General features: G+C 27.1%; 1 protein-coding gene across 2 annotated transcripts; it reads right to left on the reverse strand.

Moving 5' to 3' along the window:
- Nucleotides 1-496: 496 nt before the first annotated feature.
- LOC100199066 (elongation factor 1-delta) lies at nt 497-19972 on the reverse strand. 2 transcript variants are annotated; one of them, XM_065795753.1, is made up of 8 exons: nt 19653-19972; nt 17340-17411; nt 9143-9197; nt 8915-8986; nt 8649-8692; nt 3405-3458; nt 2898-3206; nt 497-577 (listed from the first exon to the last, which is right to left on the reverse strand). In XM_065795753.1, exons 1-8 carry the CDS (start codon nt 19821-19823, stop codon nt 539-541), a joined length of 816 nt encoding a protein of 271 aa, XP_065651825.1. In that variant the 5' UTR covers nt 19824-19972; the 3' UTR covers nt 497-538. The 2 variants fall into 2 exon arrangements, with proteins under 2 accessions (XP_065651825.1, XP_065651826.1); XM_065795754.1 differs by lacking the exon at nt 17340-17411 and having other exon boundaries at nt 19653-19925.
- Nucleotides 19973-22791: the final 2819 nt, after the last annotated feature.

Raw genomic sequence — 22791 nt, forward strand, 5'->3', positions numbered from 1 at the left:
AAACAATTATATACTGAGGTAAAACAATTCAGAGTAAATCACAAGTTTGAATATAAATTCGTCCGAGGCACAAATCGACGTTTAGTTATATCAAAATTTGAACAGTCTTATGAGTTTAGATACCTGTTAACAACAAACTTTAAGAGAATGTTCAGAATTAAACGACAGATCCAAGTTTAAAGTCCAAAAGAAGAAGTCCTATGAAATCGCTTAAAAATTAATTTAAATAATTAAAAATTAAAAAAAAAAAATCAAAAATTGCTGCGGCCTTCTGCATAATTTTATTTATATTATTATTATTTTACGCATTATACATACGTGAATTAGTTATCGCGCGCACTACCCAGTGCGCACAAGACGCGTTTTAGATGTCTAAAACACGTATTAAAACGCATTAATATTTACACTCAATGGGTAGATTTGTTTAAAAAAAATAATAAAACGGTGGATACGAAAATCACTCATCGAGGGATTAGACTAAAGAAAAGATATAACATTGACAATTACATTTATTAAAGAAGCAAAAGTTGTGGGCCAATTAAATTTTGTTAAAAGAAGCGATATCAACACTTTGCACCTGAAAACAAAAAAATGTATATATCAATTTAATAATTAAAAAGACGAATTTTTTCTAAAAATTTATTTTATTAAATTGTTGTTAATTTCTTGAAAATTTAAATAAAACCTATAATACAAACAAAAAAACAACCACCCCTCCCCCCACAAACCAAATTTGAAAGAGATATTAAATTTAATAATTTTACCTTTCATTTAAAATTATTATACAACATAATTATTTCAATTTAGTCAAACCAAATTTATGTCTAATGTCTAAACATTTTCGAAAATTAAACACTTTTTTGAAAGAATAGGAATAATTTTGTTAAAAAAACTAGTCAACTACTCAACTAGTATATAACTTACTTAAACTTTATTTTAATAGTATTAAATGAATAAGTATTTTAAGACTCTTAAAACTACTACTAAAACTACTACTACTAAAACTACTACTACTAAAACTACTACTACTACTACTACTACTACTACTACTACTACTACTACTACTACTACTACTACTACTACTACTACTACTACTACTACTGCCTTAGAAACAAAACTAGACAAGAACCAAGAGGTCGTATGTTCATTTTTTGTGTTTACGAGAAAATTAAGTTTTGAAATTTTATTTGTCAAGACTTTCTGCCAAATTGTGCAACTAATTTTTTTGATAATTTTAAGTTATTATTCTTGAAACCAGATTTAGCGGACACCCCATCGATTATTGAATATTTATTGAGAACAAATAGAAAAAACACAAAATGTGGATATACGGCTTTTTGGTTCTGGGCTTACGAACCGTTATTTAGCTGTTGTTTTTCTATCAATTTTGACAATGAAAAAAGTCTTTTTAAAAACACTTTTCACTTATGAAATTTCGCATTGTTCAAGAACCAACTATCCCAAATAAATTGAATTTAAACAAATAGTTCATTTGAAGCATATGAATTAAATGATTTTTTTCAAACTTTCTATCAAATATACAATGTAAATTTTCCTAAATATGACCTAATTAAAACCAATAAAAGTTTCAAGTCAATTAAGATCTCAATAAATCCTTAAATACTAAACAAAAACTGTTTGAGTTTTTTGTTTACTTTTTTTTTAAACTCCTCTTTATAAAACTTTGAGTTTCATATAAAGCAAGAGGAATTTAAAAAAAATATATGAAAGTATACTACTCTTTTATACAGTCATATTAATTATGCTGATATTGTTTGGGAAAATGCTTGCAAAAGTAAATCAAGGCCACTTTATTCTTAACAGAGACACATGGACTCGCTCATTTTTTTCAAGTACAAAGCCTCTAATAACTTATATGAACATTCCTAAAATATCAAGTAGATATTTTTAACACTTGTTTCCTGTTCAAATGCAAAACCAATTTATTTCCAGCTTACATTCTTTAAAAGAAAAATATATATACTTAAAGAAACAATAATTTTATCAGACATCAGTTTTTCAGACAAACTTTGGCAAAAACTCCTTTTATAAAGCATTTTTATGGAATCATTTAATTTTTTTTCTTATGAATGAATTATTATTTGTTTAAAAGAAAAGTAAAAGAACTTTTTAATTGAAAATATACTTATATACTTTCAAATTACACCCCAGTTTCTTCATACCTAAACTTTATTATCTATTATTTCATATATATGTGAAATTACTTGAATGTTATTAAAAGTTGCATTGTTATTGAATATAAGTAAACTTTCTTTTTTGACTTATTACACAACATATTTGTAGCAGTTCTCGACAAAAAGACTATGCCATCTTTTGCAAGTGGCTGCATTTTTTAAACCTATTTATACAATAGACCAGGGTGTTAGCCAGCCCAATGTATATACCACAGAATTCCCAATGGGTTTATAACTCCCAAAATTTAATGACCTTTTTTGTTTTGTTTCTGTTTGTTGAAGTAAAGGGACAATATCAATAAAAATTCCCAATTATTAGTAGAACAATATCTAATATTCCCAATATCCTAAAAATGATGTAAAAAAATATATATTGTTGTCTAACACCATGAAGACTTGTGCTGAAGAAAAATTAACCTTTTTACTTATCTTTTTCTACATTCTTTTTGATAATCAAACCTGAAGAGTTTAATTTTGAATATCACAGATAGAAATAAATAGGTTTAAAAAAAAACTTTAACCTGTATTTCATAATTGTGTATGTCTATTTTATTATTATCATTTTTTTTTTACAGTATGATAAAGTAAACTAATTTATTATCATTGTACTAATCTATAACTTTTTTTGTGCAAAATCACTTTATGAGAATTAAAAAATCACAATTTATATGAAGCAATTTATATAAAAATATTTTGACTTACCAAATCGCCAAACTTTGTGATTTCTTCTTCTAGTATGTCAGTTCCCACTTTATCATCTTCAACAACACACAAAATTTGTAGTTTTTTAATACCATATGCTAAAGGAATGAGTTTAGATGCACCCCATAGTAAGCCATCCATTTCTATGCTTCTCACTTTTTGTTCCATTAAAGCCATATCTGTTTCATCATCCCAAGGTTTGACATCTATCAGAATTGATGATTTAGCTATAAGAGCTGGTTTTTGAGCCTTTTTAGCATTATATTTTGCAAGGAGTTCTTCTTTGCGCTTTTTTTCTGCCTCGTCTTCCTACAAACATACTCACAAAATTAATTACTTAATAGTTTTACAAGTATTTTTTATATTCAATAATGTACTATATACTCATAATTTTGAATTTCTGTTAAAATGTATCAAAGTATGTAACTTTTATACCCTAAAAAGTTACATGCAATACTTTATTTATAAACATCGCTTATCTCATTCAAAAATACTATAAATAATTACCTCTTCATCGCCACTTCCTTCGCTACCAAATAAGTCTATTTCATCATCATCTTTCTAAAATATTTAAATAAAATTAAATTAGAATAAAAATAAATCAGACACATGTTCAACAGTTGTCAAAACAAAAACTTTAATGATCATCAACTATAGAACATAACATTTTAAGCATAGATCTATTTTATCTTAAAAATCAACTTAAAAAAAAATAAATGCCTTAAATATATTCCTTCCAACAAGGCAAAAAGAAAAAAAACAATAGAACTTTCATTTTATTAACTTGCATAAAATAATTATACTAATTAATAAAATAAAATAATAATTTTTAAATAATAAATTTTAACCTATAAATTTTTTGTATAAAAATAAACAAAATATTTTGCTCACAAAAAAAAAAATTATTTTGCGGTAGCAAAATTAACTCCCATCATTACTTTTAATTTATAACTGTTTTTCTCGTTTAAAATATTTTTAGAAACAAACACCAAAAGGCAATGTAAGACAATTTTTAAACCAATAAGATCAGTAATTTTTATACGCATTATTCTTTTGTTAATGTTTTTTGTTATAAATAAATATATACAGTAGCGCGCTAAAATTTAAAAACATCAAAATTTTTTTAGTTTAAAACAACTTTTCACTAAATTTCATAAATCGCTGAAATTTTTACTTGATGTTCTATATGTTGATTCAACTACAAACCACATATTACAACAAAAATTATAAATTACAACAGTTAATTTTGTGTGTGTTTTTTTGTAGGTAAAGCCTCCATGCAAAAGTTTAGAAGTAACTGAATTTGATAAAAATTTCAAATATCATTAAAATATCAATTTTTCAATAAAAGTTTTAATAAGATAATATCCATTTGTCCTCAAAACAGCATCACAACAAGGCATTGAACTTAATCAACGAGAACATACTAAGGAATGTCATACCAACATCCTTCAATCAATGCAAATAAATGGAATTTGTCAGTCGGACCACTAACTAATTGTTGGTTAATGTACTCTCAAAAATACTTTATAGAGTTGAGACTCCTGCACAGTGAGGATAGAGTGTGCCAAAATACCAAAAAATCAATTTTGGCATTATATGGTGAAAATTTGTCATAATGGCGAAGACATGTTCATTAGAGGAAATATCTAGTTAAAAAAACACTAAATATTAATCTAGGCATAATTTTATGCGGTTATTTACACAATAATTTGACATATGTTCCAAAACGCTACTTTGTATTTTTTATTTATCAACTTTCTTATGCAACTATTGTTTTAAATTAACTTTATTGAATTTCATTTTAAAATATGTTATTTTAATTAAAAATGTTTTTTTCGCTCAGACTTTTAAAAACAATTTAACATAAGTGTAATCATTAGTTTTTATGCATCGAAAACAGACAGTTTTTAATATTTTTTTGCTACTAACCTTTACTATAAGGTATTAGATAAACTACCCTCCAATATCCTCCAAATATTTGACTATGTAAATCTCATGCTAAATGTATGTAAATAGCCATGCATCATAAATATTCTGCTACTTTTTGCAATAAAAAAGTTATAACAAAAGATTGGTCATCAGCTAATGGTCAGTTGATGAGAAATACTGAACATGTAAAAAAGATGTTTTGTACACAAAGAATACCTACAAAATCTTTCATTACTGCTATAATATATAGGTTTTGTAAATAAAAATCTAAAAAAGTTATTTTATGACAAATACATGCATTGAAAATTGATATTTTTAATGTTTACACTGATAAAAGTTGTCTTGTACATTAAAAATATTTTTCACTAAAATTTAATTTTCTTCTTATACTTTTTTATATTATATAATTACATGTTTATTACTTTATTTATGCATTTTATATAAATATAGCTATTCTAATAAAAAAAAACTACGAAAATAATTTTGGCACAAAAAACTCGATTTTGTCTCACTGTGTCCTATGAAGGCCTTGATTTTTTTGTGATTTAAAAGAATCTTGATTTTTTTGTGATTTAAAAGAATCCTTAACAGATCTAGTACAATGCATTTAACCATTATCTTGTAAGATTCAGTTCATATTTTGCATGTGGCAAAATAACATTCATCACACCTAAACAAACTCTCCAGGTAATATCTTTTATGCAGTGAACGGGACTTATTGTAACAACTAAAATATCCCCTAACCATAACATTTCCTGCAACATGATTAACAGTAGGTAATTGATATTTTGGATTAAGTCTGTCTTTTACTGGATGTCTGAGATACATAACTCTGTGACTGTTGACTAGCATTAACTTTAATATGTGAGAGAAAAGGACTTAAGAACAGTCATTAACAATCTAATTAATATGAGCTTGTGTATTTTTTTTGACTTGCATTTTATAAATTCCTTGCAGATATCAGCTGTTTTTTAACTGGAAAACAGCTTATTTTGATAAAAATTTTTTCAACACAGATTATTTTGATGTAATCAATGCAACAGTGGGTGCTATGAAACTGACCAAAATTTTATTTGCAACAGCATTATACAAATATATATATATATATATACACACACACACACACACACACACACATATTTAATATATATATATACATACACATATATATATATACACACACATATATATATATATACACACACATATATTTAAAATATAACATGGTCAGGATTATTAGTAAAAATTAGAACAGATGCTCATAACACACATGCAATAAAATCAAAAAACATAAGGAAAAGCACATATGTTTGAATTCAAACAAATCAACAAATGTCTGTTAGTCTTTTTATCACACTCATTATTTTCTTCTTTATTTGTCCTTGTATGGAATGCTGTTGTCATCTTTGGGTTGGTTTCTTTAACACAATTAATATATATATATATATATATATATATATATATATATATATATATATATATATATATATATATATATATATATATATATATATATATATATATGTATGTATGTATATATATATGTATGTTTGTATGTATGTATGTATGTATGTATGTATGTATGTATGTATGTATGTATGTATGTATGTGTATATATATATATATATATATATATATATATATATATATATATATATATATATATATATATATATATATATATATATATATATATATATATATATATAGCCGTCAAACAAATTTAAAACAGCTGACTCTCTCTCTCTATATATATAATATAAAAAATAGAGAAAGCTGTTTGGTTAGTTGCAAGGTTTGAACTAAGCATCGGCGTTTCCGCACCGTCAGTAAAAATGCATAATCACCGCTTTAATTTTGCGTAAAAATGCGCCGTACGCAAATTTACCGCATTTATCACATTTTACCGCTTTTTTTGCTGGTTACCGAAAAATTAAACAAGGATTTTTTAAACTGCTTTTTGTATTTCTATTAGTAAATTTTACATTTACAGTTTAAACAAGTTATTAATAATAAAAATTAATCATCAGATATATCATTATCTGTCTCTAATAAAATATTTGCAAGCTCAGATGCTCTCTACTTTCTTTCTCATTCTCTTTTTAATTCGACTTCATTACATTACTAAATTTTGCTTTTTTGCTTCTACTTTGTTTTTTGCTGGAGTGTTATTGGAATAAACATAGAGACATTTTGATTTTGGTCTTCACCTTGAGTCCCTTCATACACCTCTTGTTGAGCTAGAGTCCTTTGACTCTCTTGAGTATATAACTGTAGCAGTTGTTGTTCTTGAGGTTCAGGACCAGTTTGAGTATCTGATAGAGTTGGAGAAGTCTTTTCAGGTGCAGCTCTTTTTTTAGTTTCAGTTTGACTATGTGATTTTCTCTGTTGGTGAGTCTTCTTACTTGGTGGTGTGACGTGGTAATTCATATGGCTCTTCTTCGCACGTTTTTCCCAATCGCTGAGGTTAGAAGGAACCCTTACGTAATTTTGACTGACAAAAACTAACATGCTAGTGTTTTCTGGTTTTATAAATTATGCCTAAAATTAGTAATCATCCTAAATCCTACTAAAAACATTTGTTTCTGTAGTAGATAGTTCATAAAAAATAAATACATGAACCACAAGAAAATTTTTTTGATGGCGGCAGATATAAGGAAATATGAAAATTAAGAACTGATTATAATCAAGTTTTATATCTTGAGCTCAGATGTTGATAAGTTTCAAATACAAATATATTTTTTTGTTTAGCATAAGATTTTTTTCATAAAAATAACGGAATAATACATATTTACATAAATTTCAAATACAAATATTTTTTTATTTAACAAAACATATTCTTAGAATAACTTGTATATAACTTTCTGTTTTTTATTTTTTAGAATAAATATAATAAAACAAAAAACAAATTCTCAGTAAAACTAAGCACGAGTTTTAATTTTAGTTTTTTAATAGTAGTGAAGAAAAAGTATTTGTTTGCTTGTGCAGAAATCTCAAATTTAAAATAATTAGCATTTGCTATATAATTTATTTTCCTTTTAGTTTTTAACTACCCAATGCTTGTGCTAGAAGGTTAGTAACACAACTGCATGTCGTGTTATTGAAAATTTAAAATTTGTCAAAATTGTAGGTAGACACCACTGCCGCTTACCATGCAGTTATGTTATCAACCTTCTAGCACACTGCATTGGGTAACTAAGAACTAAAAGGTACATAAATTATACATAAATATTAATTTAATCATAAATTGCACTTAAAAAATATCGAATATTTTGAACTTTAATATTTAAATTATTAATTTCTTTAATTATCTACTTTTTTTTAACACTTCTTTAAACTTTTTAAAAGTTAAATTTCATAGTCTTGTTTTTCTTTCAAAACTCTGTTTAATTTTCTCTTTCATATTACTGTCTTATAAGATGTACATCGTTTCCCGCTAAAAGCTTTGATCGCTGCCATCTTGGGAGACCAATTTTAGCTTTAATTCTTTTTCCAAAAAACAATAGAATACGTTATCCAGTTATATTTTGAGATCAGTGGTTTAAAATATTCTAAATTATAGTAAGAGTAAAACACATACTTTAAGTGAGCTTTAACTCCACTGGTGCTACCTTGAGACAGCTTAATCACTTTTTTGCACTTATTGCACTCAGCAAATCCTGATTTTCTATTTTACCATAATAATTACCGCTTTTACTATCTTTTATCACAAATTACCGGAATTTCAGATTTTTACCGCTTTTACGCATTTTTTTACTGCTAGTGCGGTAACGCCGATGCTTAGTTTAAACAGGTAAATTTAAAATATTTATGACTTACTTTAGCCTTCTGTACTTTTTCTGCTGCGGTCTCAGCAGTGTTACCTAAAAAATATACAATAGACTTAAAGAATCAATAAATTATATAAAATAAAAGAATGCAGTATGTGAGTCTATCTTTATTTACGATCGTAATGCATGATATACTAGAAGCATATTGTTTATTAGAAAATGATAACACTAACGAAATATGCTGTAAATGAAACAAACAAAAAAATATTTATAATATAATATAGAATAAGTTAAAAATTTTAACAAGTATATTACCATGAGCAGCTTGCTCTAGCTTGGTCACACGGGACTCAAGTGCAGCCACCTTTGCCAACAACTCTGTTATTGCTAAATTGTAGATTTTAAAATAAATAATTAAAAAAATTTTTTTTTTCTAATAGAACTACAAACCATTTTATTTAAGAATTTTCATCATAACCTTTGATTTTAAAATTAAATTTTTTAAAATATGAATTAATAATTCAAAACATTAAATTTTCTTACTTTTTTGCATTGCTTTATTTTCACTTTCTAAACTGCTTGTACTTGATGAACTAGTCTAGAATACAGCAATGATTATATATATATGTATATATATATATATATATATATATATATATATATATATATATATATATATATATATATATATATATATATATATATCTATATATATATATATATCTATATATCTATATATATATATATATATATATATATATATATATATATATATCTATATATATATATATCTATATATCTATATATATATCTACATATATATATCTACATATATATATCTACATATATATACACACATATATTAACCCTCGGAAGTAGAAAAAATGAGGTAAGCAATAATTTGCCAACCTCAATCTTTTAAAGGTCGGTATCAGGTTGGCAAAAAAAAAATTTGTTACAAAGATCTTTCCATAAAACATAGAAAAAAAGGCACGGTTGTTGAAAGAATTTTTTCATGGCACAATAAATGACAATTGTTACGTATATATATTCTTGTAACCTTGAGGTTACAAACATATGCTTGTAACAAGTATAAAATCAAATTTTGTATTTAATAAGCAATTTTTTAACGAATAAACAAATAACTTGTGCAAAAACTAAAAGCTCTCGAAAGAAGCTGTTTAGAGGAGCAGCTTGCATGGCTTGCCATCTTCATTTTAGAAGAGCTTTTCTCCGCTCTTGCACTCATTTACTCCCACCGAGGCCTGTATATACATACATACATATTCCTATAGTTTACAGCTAAGAAAATGTGTTTGTAGTAAAAAATGGCTCTTTGCTTGTTTGTGGTATTAAAGCTGACAAAATTAAGGTTAGATTATGTCAAAACGCATTAATTTAATTGCAGGAAGTAATTAAACCACAAAAATGCAAATTAAAAGACTAGAATATTTTACATTCTGAATATTTTTATTTTATTTTTAAAAATAAAATCATTCTGAATATTTTTTAACTGTAAAACATGCGTTGCTACATCAACTATCTTATAGCTTGACTCGCAACGGAGTGCTGCTACATCAACTAAGGGTTTGGTTGGGGCAGGTGGTCTATCAAATAATTAAAAAAAAAAGTTTTTACGGTCTTTAAAATTAAAAAAAACATCCTAAAACTGTCATTTTATGGTAAAGACGACCACACAAGTGTGTGTGTGTGTATATATATATATATATATATATATATATATATATATATATATATATATATATATATATATATATATATATCGGTGGTGTACACTTGTGGTTGTCCAATGGCAAATGCCACTCAAATCTTTCGAAGGGCCAGGCGACTATTTAAACTGCTTCATTTAATAACTTATTACTTAAATTTATGTTACTCATTATTCAAATTTATTTTTTTGCCGCAATTCGCATTTCTACATTTAGTAACATTTTTGCCACTAAAAGTAAATTTGTTCTTTCGTTTTCGAAAGACTATTACTTTTTATCAACAAAATATTAATTTTTATTAATGAAACAGCTTTTGATAATTACTTTTTAATCTAATGTAACAATAAAGCAATATTTTTAAAGTCTTATTGTTGAAGTTTATTTTCCTTCTTTTCTATTAACTTATGTCATTCTGTTTAAATTAGAACACCAGTTTTCGTTTTTTATAAAGAATGAATGAAAGTTTTGAAGTCATAACTGCTGTTAATTAGCAAACATTTTTACAAAATTAAATTATAAAAATTTCTTATGTTAAAAGTTTATTTATCAAACACTTTTAATTAAATAATAAACTTTTTTTATTTAATTCTGTTGAAGCGCTTGTTGAAAATGCATTCTTTAAATAATATAATAAAATTTTAATATACAAATAAAGTTTTATTATAAGCTCTATAATAGTAAACATTCCATTGTTATATTATTAAAAATAATTTAAATATAATGATATATTTTTATTTTAAAGAATGACTTCAAAAAAACTTTGTTTGAAAGCTATTTTATCTTTCAATTATTGTTCATTAAAAGTTTAATTACAAAAAACTTTTTTTTCTCTTTAAAAAAGAGTGAGTGTGCAATAAAAATACCATTATTACAAAATTACAATAAAAAAAGATGTTTAAAATGCTAGTTTAAATGTTTTTTTAAAAAACTTTTTTTTAATAAGTCCTGAAAGTCGCATTTTTTATTCAATCAAAGGTTAATTACATAAAACGTGACGCAAATAAAAATACCAAAACATTTTAAACACTACTATATGAATGTGTCAATAGTTTTCTCACAATTCTCATTTATTTAAAGTTTAATTACATAAAAGGTGGCGCAAATAAAAATACCAATACATATTAAATGCTCCTTTATAAATGCAACAATAGTTTTCTTATAATAAATATAACGTATCGCAACCGCTGAAAAAAGATAAATAATCTATTTTATAACTTTATATTCATCAAATATGAAAATATAATCTTATTCATAGTGAAAACACATACTTTAAAAAACTCATTTAAGACATAGTTAGAACATAAATAAAACTTTTTTTTTTAATGATAAAGGATGACTCAAAATATTGGCAGGCGATAAAGATTAACTAAATTATTACTCTCAGCCGCCCGTATATATATATATATACAACCACTGTATATATATATATATATATATATATATATATATATATATATATATATATATATATATATATATATATATATATATATATATATATATATATATATATATATATATATATATATATACAACCCTCGGAATTAAGAAAAATGAGGTCTGCAAAAATTATTTGATACAAAGGTCTAACCATAAAACATTAAAACGAAGTCGGCAATTTTTTGCTGATCTCAAATACTTTCAGGTTGGCAGTTAGGTCGGCATTGCCAAATGCGCCGACCCTAATTCCGAGGGTTGTATGTATGTATGTATGTATGTATATATTATATATATATATATATATATATATATATATATATATATATATATATATATATATATATATATATATATATATATATATATTAAAACACATAAAATTTAACTAATTTTAATTATCATTAAGCTTTCTTTATTATCAATCACACAGGCTATAGGTCCTATTGCTTACAGACTGTAGAAAAAAATCATATGAAAATGAACCTATTATAACCTTGGAGGTATACACTAAAAAATAACACTTCAGGCTCAAAGTTGCATAGTTTTAAATATTTTATCATATTTTTAGATTTCTCTTTATTACTTGTTTATATATTACTTTTAAATTAGACTATTTCACAGCCTGTGGACAAAACAACAATCCGTGTTTGCCTGTTGATTCTATTTTTAAAAACCTTTAAAACCAACATAATCCTTTCAACTATTGCTCACTTGTCTTACTTTAGTACATACATGGTCAGGGTTAAGGTTGGTAAAACATGAGGAGAGAGTTAACAAGTTGTTGAGTATCAAGGAACAATCACTGTAAAGAATGTGAACTACCAGGATGACAAGTCATATAGAAGGGTGTTATTAGACAGGAAATATACTAGTTTAAGATGTTATTAGTCTGGAAACATATTAGTTAATTGTATTATTAGACTTAACAATGTATTCAAAGTGTTAATTGATTGCTAGGAAATATTTTAATTGCAATGCTATAAAAAAAGAACAATACTTGGATCATATTTTATTTTTTACAGATATATCTTATTTCTGGGAATAAATGTGACTCAAGTATTTTGTTACAATTAATGGAATTTAAACATTTTATGAAATTTCTATTTGATTGAAATTTTTACATGATGATAACTGTAAATACCCTACACAATGCATAAAATACAGTTGACTCTCGATATCTCAAACTCTCAGGGGACAAGGGAAAAAAGTTTGAGATATCAAGAGGATTTTAACTCAAATGAGTGTGCCAGGGACCAGAAATAAAGTTCGAGATATCAAAAACGAAAACTCGAGATATCAACTAGTCAAGATATTTAAAGTCAATTGTAACGCCAACATTTACACAAAGCCTTTAGTACAGGCCAAACATCTTAACTTATATTATTGCTAAATTTATTGCTATCCAGAAAGCATCTTACTACAGAAATATAAACATGCCAATAGTAAGAAGAGTATAAGATAACATGCATGTGGACTATCGACCCCAACCCACAGTTTAGCCACAAATATTGAGTTTGGTGCAAAACTAAATATGCAACACTCAGGTATATTCAGGGTGGCCACTCAAATTTGAAAATATAATTCCATGACATTTTCATAATTCTTCATAAACTTTTATGACAAATCACTCGAGAAAAATATTCAGTACTTGCCATGCACTAAACACTTGCAACTCGGTCATTATAAAACATGCAAACCAAAAACAAACTGGTAGAAAGTTCTGAAATCAGGTCTGAAAAAAAATTCTTTTTCTTTTACTCCTCTGATAACTTACATTGCAAAAATATCTTTTTCAAAAAGGACTTAGACTAGATATACTAGTACTTTTCTTTGCATTCTAAAATATCACAAATAGAAAAAAAAAGATCATTTTTAAAAGTTCCATGAATTTTCAATAAAAATTTAGGAATTCCATCACTTTTCCATGATATCCATGACCAGTGGGCACCCTGATATTTTGGTAAAGAATTAAGAAACCAGATTTATGACCTTATTTTAAACCAATATCCTTTCCACCCATTGTCCACCGTCAACTTCTCTAATATCAGTGAATAACTCAAACACATCCAATTGACACTAACCAGCCATAAGCATATATCTGGCAAATTACTTTACGCTGCACACTTTAAACTAGATAAAGCTTTTGTTACAACTTTGAACCATTGCATCAACTAATGTATTGTACTGCCTGAGTGGCTTTATGCAAATATAATACCCATTCTAAATATCGATAACCCATCTCTACTAACTGACTACCCACTCATTGCTATACACCAATTTGGTTGATCTAAGTCCAGCTAGCCTTCCTTTTGTTTCATCAATTTTTTGAAAAAATCTTTAAAGTACATGTTTTCTTAAAAAACCTTCAAAGTAAACATAGGTAACTTTCTTACTTTTGATTACCAATTGGTTTTCTTCCTGAAAGAAACTATGTACTAGACATGAATGACTACCTCCCGACAGACATTACACAAAAGAAATATGCAGATGTTATCCTAAACACATATCTTACAAACTCTGTAAGAACTCTTTTCTTTCAAAAGAAGTAGCAGATTATCTTCAGATGATAATGAAATGCTTCAACATAGTTATTGTTATTGGCTGAGGTTCAAAACCAGTCATAGCATTAGAAGGCAAAACTCCTAAAGTTTGTAAACTCAGGTTACGCTTATATCTGTAGATGTATTTATAATACATTGCTTCCAGTTTAGGATGTTGAATGCTCAATCTTCTTGACTCAATGCATGGGTTTTGCTTGTGTCTCTATTTTTACGACTAGGCAACTCATTCTATTATATCCTAATGAGGGCACAGCTCTAAAACTCAGTTTTATGGTTCTGAGACAGGTTAGTAGTTAGGTTTCCTGAACTTTGTGGTAGCTCACAGAGAATCCATCAACAGCTGTAAATTATCATTCATGTTGCACATTGATGGTGTCCCTGTTCGTACTTTTGATGTGCATTATCAGAGCCACCTTTGGAGCCTTTTGTTACAGCTTATGATTATTTATTAGTAATAAGGCAATTGCTTGGACTATTAAAAGGGTACTAAATACTATCTGTGCTTTAAGTCAAAATCAAAAATAACTTAAGCATAAAAAAACAAATTCAAAAATAACTTAAAAAAACCATTGTCATCACCAAGTTCTCTAAAATCTATCATTCACTAATATTTGTGGTCTTCAAAGTTATTTTTCTTCTGTTAAGCCTTCTTCTGTTAATCTCTTGCAAACTTCACCAAACCTACTTGCTCTTTGTGAGACTAATTTGAGTTCAGCTGCTACATCATATGATCTTAGTGTTGATGGTTATCTTTCTTTAATTCGTAAAGACTCCAATATTCACATGCCTGGGCATTTATGTTTGTAAGAATTCACCTATTTGAAGGGAAACTAGATTTGAATCCGCAGACTATTCTTTTTTGTAGCACTGCTTCACTCTATTGCCTTTCTCTTTAGTATATATTACTCTCCTTCATCTCAAGACTACACTTTTTTCAATGTTATCTCTGAAAAAATTGACCAAGCCCTCTCTCTTTATCCTCCAGCCAATATTGTTGTTGTTTGTGACTTTCATGCTCATCAAACTGAATGGCTTGGTTCTAGTGTCAGTGAGTATGCAGGAGTTAGAGCCCACAACTTTTGCCTTTCTCTAACAAAAATAGTCAACTTTACAACTCACTTTCCAGACAATCCGAATCATTTACCTTTTCTACTTGACTTATGTCTTGTTTCTGATCCTAGTCATCAGTGCTCAGTTTCTCCACATTCATTTTTAGATGCTTTTGATCATGGTTTAAGCTCTTTAAAACTCTCATTCTTATTCACCATCAAAATCCGCCTACCATCGTACCTCTTATTAACTACCTTAAAGCTGACCGGGACACTTTCTGTAGTTTTCTTTGTGATGGCCTTTGGGTAGAAATCTTTTATCTTTCTGCTGACAAATGTGCTCCTTACTTAACTTCTTGGATTCAAGCTGGCATGGAATCTTTTATTCCCTTTCTATGATTCCAGGTCAAGCCTCACTTTTATCAAAATTATCTCTTGACTCCACTAGCCGCGTTCTCCCTGATATAGCTAACAAACAGGTTAATCAATTGCTTGACATTCATATCACTCCAGCTACAGTATTTAAAGTGATTTCCTTTTATAACAGGTATGTTGTCTGTGGTCCAGACAACATACTTGTTATAGTCTTGCAGAAGTGTTATCCAGAGCTTTTATCTTTCAAAAACTATTTAATAAGCACTTATCAGAGTCTTGTGGCATCTGTTATCCTTAGTTGCTGGTGAATTTTAACTCAGGTAAAACTTAATTCTTTTCAGATTATTGTTGTTGCAATAATATTGATCTTTCAATATTTATGAACAGTAATGTACTCGATGAGTCATCTACTCTTTATCTTCTAGGGTAAACTCTTATTTCCAGTCTTTCTTAGAATCAAATTGATTGCAAAACTAGCATCATTGGGTCTGCTCTTGCAGCCAACCTCTAAATATTATCACATCGTCGTAATGTTATAATGGGCATCGCAATACTATAATGGGCATTGCTTTCAAGAGCTAGCATCTCTTGTGCTATCTACTAAAATTCATTCTTGTGTTACTCATTATCAAATAAATCTCACCCTTTTACTGTGAATGTTCCTTTTACTGTGAAGTGCTCCAAAAATTCTTATTTGCGTGTTTTTCCCCTCAAACACCAGTCCTTTGGAATTTACTTCCTTGTTTTTCTGATTCATATAATTTGCAATTTTTTAAGCCATCTTTTCTCTTTCAGTAACATCCAACTCTAATAGTGGTTGCTTGCAGCCTTGTTGGAACTGAAAATGTTGAAAAAAAATATATATCTATAAATATGCTTCTTCCACCTACGTAATGATGCAAATAAGTCTGTGGTAATTCTACTCATTATGTTAACTGAAAACAATCAATTCCGTATCAAAAGTTTACCTCAAAATGTTGTACTATTAGTTAGGTTTACACAGTAAAAATTTAATCAAAAAATATTTACAAACTTTTGAATAATAATATTGAAAGTTTCAAACTTGTTTAGGGATTTTATTAAGTGTAATTGTTAAAATACTTTACTTTTTTAACTAATTACATTATACTTGGTTCAGAGAAATTTTTTTAATTTTTGAATTATTAAATGGCAATGGGCTTGAATCACCTTAAATAACAAGTCTCAGAAAAAAAAATTGTTTATTTTACATTTAAAATCATTTTTACATATTTCTTTTCATAACTTCTTTTATAATAAAATTTCTATGGCAAATTAAAATATTTGTAACTTTTGAAGTTACATTACAAACGATGAAATAAAAATAAAATATGACATAAATTTGTTACACTGTGATTGCATCATATTTGAAAATTGTAACGCATTTTGTTGTGCAATAATCCAATTTAAAAAAGTTTAAACAATAAAAACATTCTGGGTGAACTTAAGAATACTTTTAAGATTATTATAAAAGGTAACTGTAACAATTAAGATTCAAAATAAATTAAAAATAATATCATTTTTAAATTAAAGACTAATACTATTCTAACAGAAACTATCAACTCACCTCTGCCAGGGATTGCTTTATTGAGTCCCTTGCTTTAGCAATTTCACTGGACAAAAGTGAGCCACTTGTTGCCTATAAATTATCAACAACACCTTTAATGTATCCAAAAATCATTATAATGGGTTTTGTTAGTAGTTGTTGATTAATCAAGATTTAAAAAATAATAATTTAAAAAGAAACTTCAAAATTATTCACTTTCAAGATTATTTTTTAAAATAAAACAAGTGAATTAAATTTGAAAATATATGAAATTGTTCCATAAATCATTTTTTTATTTTATTAAGGTGAAAGATTTGGTTAAAATATGTGAGAAATATATATAGCTGACTCAGCTTGTTTTTCTGTGCAGGGGGGTTTGTTCAACAAGATCTGTGTTTCAGTGTTAAGTGTGTAATGAAACTAAATATAAATTACAATTTACCAAGATTCATATTATTCTAATTAAAATAAAAACAATTAGAATCTAGGTTAAGTCTTTTAAATTTTTTTCTGATAAGCTGTTTAACAAAAAAAAAAATTAAACAAACAACATTCCTGCAAATTTTTTTATTTCATTTTAGATTTACATTAAAACAAGATCTTGTTAAATATCCTATTATTCATAGAAAGAACATTTGCAACTGATAATTATAATAAAAATAAATATTTATACTTGATAAATATCAAGATTTAAAAAGAAGCACTAATTAATGAAAACTAGTTAGAAAAAGTGTTTGAGATTCTAACTGTGTCTGATTGAGTTATATATAAGTGATAACAGTAACTAACTTTTAGATGCTTTTAAAACATGTTTTTCTCATAAATTAGTTGTCAAATTTTAGTGCTAAAAAATTTCTAAGTGGTTCAACTCCAAAAAAGTTTTATCAAGATATCAGCATGTAAACACAATATGCGTGGTTCCTCCTGGTTGTGCAGAAACTAACATTCTTGTTGCTTGTCTCAGAACTGTTCTGCAAATTAACACCGACAGCAGGTTTCAGTAAAATGTTTTGAGCAATTTTTAAAAAAACCACTAAAACATCACAAAAAAAATTTACAACTTGTTAACAAATTATTTTCAGGTGTTTTCTTTTCACAAATGTTGAGTTGACAACGGAATTCAGCACTGAAAAAGCATCTAAAAAAATTTTAATTATTTAAAAATGATCTAATTTTAAGTAGGTTAACCATAAATTTTCAAATCATAGATTAATTAGAAATTTTATTTCAAAATATTTTTTCTCTGTTTAAGCTAGGGGAAAACCCTTTCCCATAAGACAATAGATGAAATGCTAATACATCTTGCAATGTATTTAAATGCTTTCATACTACTTTCTCTCATTTTAGATTTAAAAAAATTTATATTATTGAAACATTTTATATATAGTTAAGTTAGTGGTGCAACCCCCCTCTAGTCTCTAGTATCTTTGGTCTTACAGGAGCCCCCTATGCACCTCTCTCTTCTTTTCTAAGAAGACAATTTACTTTATAAGCCTACTCTTACGTCAATCTTTTCATACCAAGTTATAGGCAATTAAATAAGAATTGTTAAAGTTACAACAATTTAAATGATGAAATACTAAACTTTGACAACAATTTCTTCAACTAATCTATTAAATTTTTTTACCTAAACCTCATAACTTTTTATAGACTTGTTTGCTTTTGATAATATTTACATCTTTAAAATACTGTAACAAAGGTTTTTCTAATGATTACACTTTGTTATTTAATTAGTTTTAAAAATTTATATCAAATACCTATTTACAATGATTTTTTCAACATTTATTTCTATTTAAATTGTCAACAGTTATCTAAGTATATTTAAAGGGTCAAATTTTTTATATAAACTTTGAATTGTTTATCCTTTTTGATCCGCGAAGCTCTTAAATTTGTGTCATGTAAAATACTCCCTTGATAGCAAAGTAAAAATCTATTGTGCCTGATTGTTTTTTGTTTTTATACAATAGCATCAAGAAATTAGCAGAGGTTCTACTTTTAACAGTGCCTTATGTTTCATTAGACATCAGATTATCTTTCTACTATTTATCTTACTCAAAGTTAGAGTGACAGATACCTTATATGTAATTTGCATAAAATATATCTGCTTATATTTATAAATAGTTGTTTTTTTTGTATAATTTAATATCAAATTATGAAGCCTATTACAGTTACACGTGGTGCATATACGTCTAACTTCAACTGAATGCATGTATTCAAACTATATATTAGTGAACTAAATATGAAAATAGCCTAGACACCTAGCAAATTCTAAGCATTACACCATTGTTCCGTACCCACCAAAACTTAATTTAATAATAACTTTTACATATTCACCTTTTTGGATTCAACAGCATTTAAAGTTGTTTTACTTTCTTTACAGTGAGTTTCAGCTAGTTTAGAAGATAAGTTATTTGTCAAGAATAGCTCATAGTGCTCTCTTTCTTCCTCGTATTTAGGACGGTCAAACCATATGTTTTCATGCATCATAGCATCTGGAAATTGCATTTTTTGAGTTTTCCAAATAAAAATAAAAGGTATCTAATATTTTACTTACAATATGGCCGTAACACGTCCACGAGAGCGAGAAGGCAAATAAATTAAAGACGGCGGTTATTAGTTACAACCTTTTAAGTGATCGTTCCAGACTTGTGACTAATTTATTATAATTTATTTTTAAAAACTATTTGTTCGAAAAGAATTTTTGTGCGTGTTGAATAAACTATTTACTCATAAATTTATTATAACTAAAGTTCATAATAATTATTATGAACAAAAAAAATTCTTTAATTTAATTTACTAAAAATAATTTTTATAATAATAACTTAAATAATATACAATAATTAAAATTTTATTGTATATCATTTATATATGCATATGGTATGAACCATAAAGTAGACTTTTTTTGTCTTCAAGTCCTTACGGTCTTAGCACCGCGGAAAAGCATTTGAAAGGAAGTACGAGCCATCTTCCTTACCGATGTTATAAAACTTGCCCAGAGGTGGCTTTGAACTAAGGATCTCTAGCTTCTGAGGCAAAAAGGCTAACCACTGCGCAACTGCTGTTCAATTTGAAATAAAAAAAAGTTGACTTGAAATAAAAAAAATTATTGAGTAGATTTTTATAAATCAAAAATTTATTGATGAATGAATGGTTCAGCCATTCATGTTGACACTGTTTATCGAGAGGATAATTTAAATGAAAAGCCGTTTCATGTGTTTAACTGTAATGAAAGTGGATTAAATTTTGATCAACGTAAAGTCAAAATTGTTCGTTGAAAAGGAATAAAAAATCCAAAACAAGTTACCCCGATAAATAAAAAACAAATGAATACAATTTTAACTTGTTGCGATGCATTTGGAAACTTCCTTCCTCATCAAGTCATTTACAAAGGTCGATATTTTATGAAAACTTTGGTTCAACGTGGTGCTTCTCATGTTTATTATTCTACCAGCAAATTAGGTTGGGTGGAAAGTGAAAATTTCATAGAATGGTTTCGTTTAATTTTTTTAGTTCACACAAGCAAACTTTAAGGGTTTAAAATTCTATTTTTAGACGGCCATGCATCCACATCAATTGAATTAAATAGATTATCTGAATCAAACAACCTAGTTTTATTCCGATTGCCAGCTCGTACAGGTCATTTTTTGCAACCGCTAGATGTTGGAGTTTTTAAAACAGTAAAGGCAGAATGGAAGCGAATTGTCGAAGTTTATTGATTAGAAATTCCTAATTAAGTTTAAGTAACCGGCAGTTTCCAGCCATGCTAAAAGACCTAATTGCAAATAAATGTTTTAAAGCGTAAAAAGCACGTAGTGGTTTTGAAAATACAGGTATATTTTCACTCAATCGTTCAAAAATAACTCCAAGTAAAACTGCGATCGGCGCTATTTTTCAAGATGTAAAAAATGTCAAAATTGAGAATTGTTTTTCTCGAAAGTCTACCGATACACAATTTTCACTCGATAAGACTAATAGAATAAATTCAAAAAAACTCTATGAATAGATTTGCAACAAAATACGTTTTGCTCAAAGAACTGGATCAAAAATGCCGTTAAACAAGTATCTTTTGATATTAATGATTTAGTGCTCAGTGTGCTTTGAGATTAAAGCCTCTTTCCAATTTTTCCACTTTTCAATTGTAAAGAAAAGGGAACAATAATTAAAAGAACAACAAGTTATAATATGACTGAACTATCAACAATGGCTCAGGAAGAAGCTACACAAGCTGTTAAAAAAAAAACTGTTAAAATGAAAAAGAAACCAAAAAAGTTATTTCAGAAAAAAAAATTGAACTCAGTAATTCTCAAAAAACAAAGGTTTAAAAAAAATAGAAAAAAAAAGCTTTTAAAACTTAAGAAGCCCCGAAAATGGTCTCAGAAATATAAAAAAACAACAAAGATGTCTACTAGTCAAAGTTTTGAGTGCTTCCTGCCGCCAGCTGTAATCCCTACCATATCTATCGTCTTTATATTTCCTGAGAAAGCCTTTGGGACGAAGCTACAAGCAGCAAATGCATGCGAGAAGTGTTCTAACAGGTCGTGTATTCCTTTTATTATCAATTATCACAATTGAATTCGCGTGCAAAAAGTGTGAATAACTTTTATTAGTTTTAAATTTAGTAGCTTCATGTTTTAAAACAATATTCTTTGAATAGTACAACTTTTTCATTAAAGTTGAGACAAGTTGTTGAAGAATAAAACTAAATAAGTGTTTTTACTAATTTATATATATATATATATATATATATATATATATATATATATATATATATATATATATATATATATATATATATATATATATATATATATATATATATATATATATATTTATATGTTTTTTCCTTTTGTTATATTATTTTCACTTCTCTTTTGCAACCGCTGCTCTCTGACTTTCATTTAGTAATGCAAGCACTTTTATTACTAATAATACACTATTTAATTTTTTTCTCGTTGCTTTTTCACTGTCGCAAAAATGGCTTTTCTGCGTTTACTTTTTTACAGCTTTTTTTTTTAATTTTTAGCTTTATATTTATTCTTCATTACCCCGCTACTGGTAACATGTAATCTACTACAACCATCTACATATCCTGCTGGCTTGTAGTTTTGCTTTTATTCGCAAAAACTTGAAGTTAACTATGATCTAAAAAGGAAAGAGAAAAATAATCACGTGACCATGCGTTGTATAAGTTTTAATTTGTCAGAAGGAAAACTACGCCTGCTCACCTGATTATTTTCTCCTTTCTTTTCGAGTTTTCGTGGAAAAACATATAAGTTCTTTATTAACTAAACCTTTTACTTTCATATCAGAACTTTCTTTTCAGAAAGTTCTAGAAAATTAAAACACCTTCAACAACGTCATTATAAAAGCCAAGTATAACATTCCATCTCTCGTACATGGATCTGATCTGATTAGCTCTTCCAAGGATAAGACAGAGCTATCTGCAAAGAACTAATTTATTTCCTGAATCTAA

The sequence above is a fragment of the Hydra vulgaris genome, chromosome 04 (genome assembly GCF_038396675.1).
Source record: "Hydra vulgaris chromosome 04, alternate assembly HydraT2T_AEP".
NCBI lineage: Eukaryota > Metazoa > Cnidaria > Hydrozoa > Anthoathecata > Hydridae > Hydra > Hydra vulgaris.